Here is a 3585-nt window from a genome sequence, read left to right on the forward strand (position 1 = left end):
GAGAGAGAGAGAGAGAGAGAGAGAGAGAGAGAGAGAGAGAGTGTGTGTGTGTGTGTGTGTTACCTGTCTGTGTGTTATATTACCTGTGTGCGTTAGCGCTCTAAATTGCCGCGTGTTTTGTGAAGTTCCGCCGACGTAGCGGTGTATATTTTTTTAGCGGAGCGGTTTTTTTCGTGCGGCTTTATCGTTTTCTTGCCTCGGCGTTCTGTGCTTGTTCCCGCGGCGCGTTTTTTGCACGTTGCCGTAAGCGTCGTAGTTTTTTCAGCCGTCGGCATTGCGGTTTTTAACGTTAACTCAGCGTTTTTTTTACACCCGCTCGCATGTCGATTGTTTTTCGTCATCGACGGTGTGTTTGTTTTTTACGGCTCGTGCAGAAGAGTGGGGGGGGGGTGTTTTTTGGAGGTTGTTGAGATTACGTTAATTTTTTTACAGTCATTTATAACGTCGTGAGTTGTGACAATTGTTACGAGTAGCTGTTAGTCATTCCCCTAACTGCTAGTCATTCTCCTAACTGCTAGTTATTCTCTTAACTGCTAGTCATTCCCCGAACTGCTAGTCTTTCCCCTAACTGCTAGTCATTCCCTTAACTGCTAGTCATTCCCCTAACTGTTAGTCATTCCCCTAACTGCTAGTCATTCCCCTAACTGCTAGTCATTCCCCTAACTGCTAGTCATTCCCCGAACTGCTAGTCATTCCCCTAACTGCTAGTCATTCCCCTAACTGTTAGTCATTCCCCTAACTGCTAGTTATTCCCCGAACTGCTAGTCATTCCCCGAACTGCTAGTTATTCCCCGAACTGCTAGTCATTCCCCTAACTTCTAGTTATTCTCCTAACTGCTAGTCATTCCCCTAACTGCTAGTTATTCTCCTAACTGCTAGTCATTCCTCTAACTGCTAGTCATTTCTCTAACTGCTAGTTATTCTCCTAACTGCTAGTTTTTCTCCTAACACAACTAACGCTCTCTAACGTCTTCTAACTGTTTGTGTGAAGTTTGCTACGATGCTAATGGTAGTTATCTCTCTGTTTCGCAACGTATTTCCAATAGTAAGATAATAACAGGAGTAAATATTTAATTATTTATCGCAATATATTTATTGTTAATATGTCATTATATCATTATATTGATTCGTTACTATATTACCCGTCACTTACTCGTGATGATAAGATATAATCAAGAGCATATAAAAAATTAAAAGGATTATATAAGTGTTTATATAAGAATTATAATAAGTTTGTGCATTTATAATAGATAATAATTAATTTATATAAAGAATTATGTACTATTGATGTAGTAATACGAATACAGACCACCATCTGCATAGCTCATGTTCTCTTGTTATAATTGGAAGATCATTCAGACGTTCTCTTTTTATAATGCCCGGCTGGCGCTTATTCTGATGCTCTTATATTTTGATGTTCTGATGTTCTGATGTTCTGTTGTTCTTGTATTCTAGTGCTGTATTGTTCTGATGTTGCGATGTTCTTGTGTTCGTACAGGTGTTCTGACGAGCCTATCTAGCATGTCTCCTAACATGACTCCGCCACACTGCATGACGCCTGGCATGGGCAACGGAATGCAGCAGCACTCTCCCACAGGTATTATACTCAATGTATAAATATATAAATAATTAAATAAATAAATCTATCAATCTCTCTCGCGATCTCATCTCCCAATCTCATACTCCTCTGCTCTCTCTCATCTCTCTCTCTCTTCCTCTATCTATCTTATCTAATATATATTAAGTAAACCGAGATTATAGTATATAAATTATAATACGTAATATATTACTTACTGTGTGTGTGTGATGTGTGTGTCGTGTTTGTGTGTAAATGTAAATCTAATGATACAGACATAGTAAAATATTAGATAAAATAAAAAATCACAAAAATAAAAATAAAATATAAAATACTAATATAAAATAAAAAGATTAGAATATAAATATAACATAAAATATACAATATAAATATACAAATAACAATATAACAGTAATAATACGTAATAAAACTAAACAGCAGTAGAATATTATCACTGTCAATGTTCACAACCCCTAAAGAAAGCATTCTCGACAATTCTGAGCTTAACGGGCACGAAATTTTATCACATAATTTCCCGTCAGTGGCGGCCAGTGTCGGTAATGCTGCTGTGAGAGAGGGGAAACCAGCGGTACGGGCGGGGTGTAAACACGCACGCACGGACCGCCAGCTCATGGACAACTGTAAGCGGCTCGTGCCGCGCCCTTGCAGAAGAACAAATGTATTTTCCTAACTTGAGGGCTTAGCAGAGAGAGGGGCGAAGGAACAGTACGGGGAACACAAGCTGAACGGACAAATTTAACGAGAACTGTACACGTATCTTGAAAAATACATCACATAACATGATACAGAGAACATAAATCTTTCATTGGCAGCCGTTGGGAAATACAGAACTTTTATATACGCAAAAAGAGCTTATAGCAGTTTTTGAAAAATAACAAAACATTTGTTTTGTTACGCAACTTTGCCATGCACGTAAAGTGTTGGTCCCATATGGAGAAATTATGCCAGGGACTGTCTTACAGGAACAAACCTTTCTCTCACACTTATATCCTATTTGTATGGAAAATAAATCTATCATAAGGTCGATATTACTGACTGCACGCCTCGACAATACAGAGCATGCATACAGCACCAGAATGAACATGAGAGAGGAGTGAAATAGCAAATATAGAAATAAATACATATAATCAAATAGATGCGAAAGCAATCCAAGATAAAATACGGATTATATTATATCAATGTAATGCAATATACTGCCTCACCAGGGGATAAAAAGTGAAGGTATATAACGAGAGAGCCAACCAATTAAAGCAACGTAAACTAATTGGAATAATCATTGCTGGATAATGGTGCACGCAGCCACTAGTCGCGCAATTCAGCACTGAGATCAGAAGCATTATAAAACACTGCATTAGTAAACGAAGGCGCAAAAATCTGGCGTATACGTGTAAAACTTACGTAAGCTTAAACCAATCTATGCGGATCAACCTAGCCACAGTAAACCAAGGAAAAGCGTGAGTGTTCCTCTTCCAGACGACTGGTTCAACTCTATGGTCTCTAAGTGTAACGTCGCATAAACTAAGCCCGCCGCCGCCTCGCTGAGTCTACCTTAATCCTAACCCTAACCCGCCAACTCAACGCCAATCCAAACCCTAACTCCGGAGAAACTTATCCCGGAAACCTAACTCAACATTGTTTTCTCCTCCACTCCAGGTCCGAATCCCCGTGTGACTAGCATGCGGTATGCTCCTAACTGGCGATGTGCGGAGTCACAGCGATGAGGGAAATGAAAACGTCACTCAACCGATCAGACTGTGGCGTAAACACGAGCGCAGACGCCAGACAGTTCACTGAGTATCCGGTCAGACGATCCAAACAGCCGTGCCCGCCGCGTCGTCTGCGACGTGTACGCCATCAGCAACGAGGCGCATACAACAGCAGCGGTCAATGGCGGCGTGACGCGATCATATTCTATATACAGCTAGTATACGTGGATTCTGAAGGAAGACGGACGTGGGGAACTAAAGATCCATACGTAAGCTCTCTAT

At 40.4% G+C, this 3585-nt stretch overlaps 1 protein-coding gene across 1 annotated transcript in view; it reads left to right on the top strand.

The window, feature by feature from the left end:
- The window catches only part of LOC106818922 (LIM/homeobox protein Awh-like), a gene marked incomplete at its 5' end in the record, with an annotated part of 14295 nt that extends 10977 nt beyond the window's left edge, over nt 1–3318 (top strand). Inside the window, 2 exons of the mRNA XM_014823590.1 lie at nt 1499–1597; nt 3251–3318. Coding sequence (XP_014679076.1) covers nt 1499–1597; nt 3251–3318 — 167 coding nt within the window. The remainder of the gene's footprint in view (nt 1–1498; nt 1598–3250) is intronic.
- Between the last annotated feature and the right edge of the window lie 267 nt (nt 3319–3585).

Source organism: Priapulus caudatus, unplaced genomic scaffold (assembly GCF_000485595.1).
Source record: "Priapulus caudatus unplaced genomic scaffold, Priapulus_caudatus-5.0.1 Scaffold2649, whole genome shotgun sequence".
Classification (NCBI taxonomy): Eukaryota; Metazoa; Priapulida; class Priapulimorpha; order Priapulimorphida; family Priapulidae; genus Priapulus; species Priapulus caudatus.